The 936-nt window shown below is 33.3% G+C and overlaps 1 protein-coding gene across 1 annotated transcript in view; it reads left to right on the top strand.

The window, feature by feature from the left end:
* LOC119593508 (putative L-aspartate dehydrogenase) overlaps positions 1 to 535 on the top strand; it is a gene marked incomplete in the record, with an annotated part of 5,692 nt that extends 5,157 nt beyond the window's left edge. Inside the window, 1 exon segment of the mRNA XM_037942460.1 lies at positions 241 to 535. Coding sequence (XP_037798388.1) covers positions 241 to 430 — 190 coding nt within the window.
* Positions 536 to 936: the final 401 nt, after the last annotated feature.

Here is a 936-nt window from a genome sequence, read left to right as displayed (position 1 = left end):
TTCAGGTTGCTATTAACAACTTTATCATTCATCACTTGATACTCCTATAGAGTGTAACTAATTTTGACATGCTTATTTATATCATGTATATACCTTTAATATACATATACTTTAGAGAGTACCTTCTTCAAACCTTTCCATTTATTAATACTTAGTTTTGAGAAATAATACAAATGAGTAAAGTAATCATATTAATATTTGTATATCTTGTACATTCTGATCATTTTTTTTTTTTATCAGGCTCACAGACTGGCACATAGTAGAAGTCGAAGTTACAGGGCCACAAATAGCGGGAAGGAATTTCACCGTGAAAACCACCCGCAATAACCCAGCTGACCCGGGGGCAGTCACTGGCAGCGCGACGTATGGCTCCTTCCTCTCTTCAGTAGTGCGGGCAGGTGGCAGAGGGCCTGGGGTTCACCTCTGCTAATTTCGGGGAAAAAAAATTACAGCCGAGCTCTTGCCAAACTTCTTCCCTTTTTGTTTGTTTGTTTGTCATTGTTATGGCGTTTTAATTACAGCAGTTTAAATATTGTCTCTGCTTTTATTATCATATACATTAAAAAAAAAAAAAAACTATTGCTGCATCTTCTGGAAATGTCAGTCTTCCTGAATAGCTTATGACTTTTCTTTCAGTGTAATACATCATGACTGTTGGTATATTTATTGACATTTATTCAGTATTTGAATTTCCTAAATGTAAAATTTATTTTTGAATATTAGTGTATACAACAAGAAATGGGAAGGAGACATTCTAGATATCATATCACTACCCATTATTCTCCTGGTTTACAGTATATAGAAATAAAAATAAAAATTATGTGCAAGATATGTTCTCCAGCTAAATTTTTAATAAGTATAATAAACTTAAATTTCCCCTCTGCTTGGAATTCTAATAAAATTGCATGTACTGCATATGGTACCACATCTTATGTT

The sequence above is a fragment of the Penaeus monodon genome, chromosome 32, assembly GCF_015228065.2.
Source record: "Penaeus monodon isolate SGIC_2016 chromosome 32, NSTDA_Pmon_1, whole genome shotgun sequence".
NCBI classification, from domain to species: domain Eukaryota; kingdom Metazoa; phylum Arthropoda; class Malacostraca; order Decapoda; family Penaeidae; genus Penaeus; species Penaeus monodon.
Note: the sequence above shows the minus strand (reverse complement) of the source record. Positions and strands in the feature narration are given on the sequence as shown.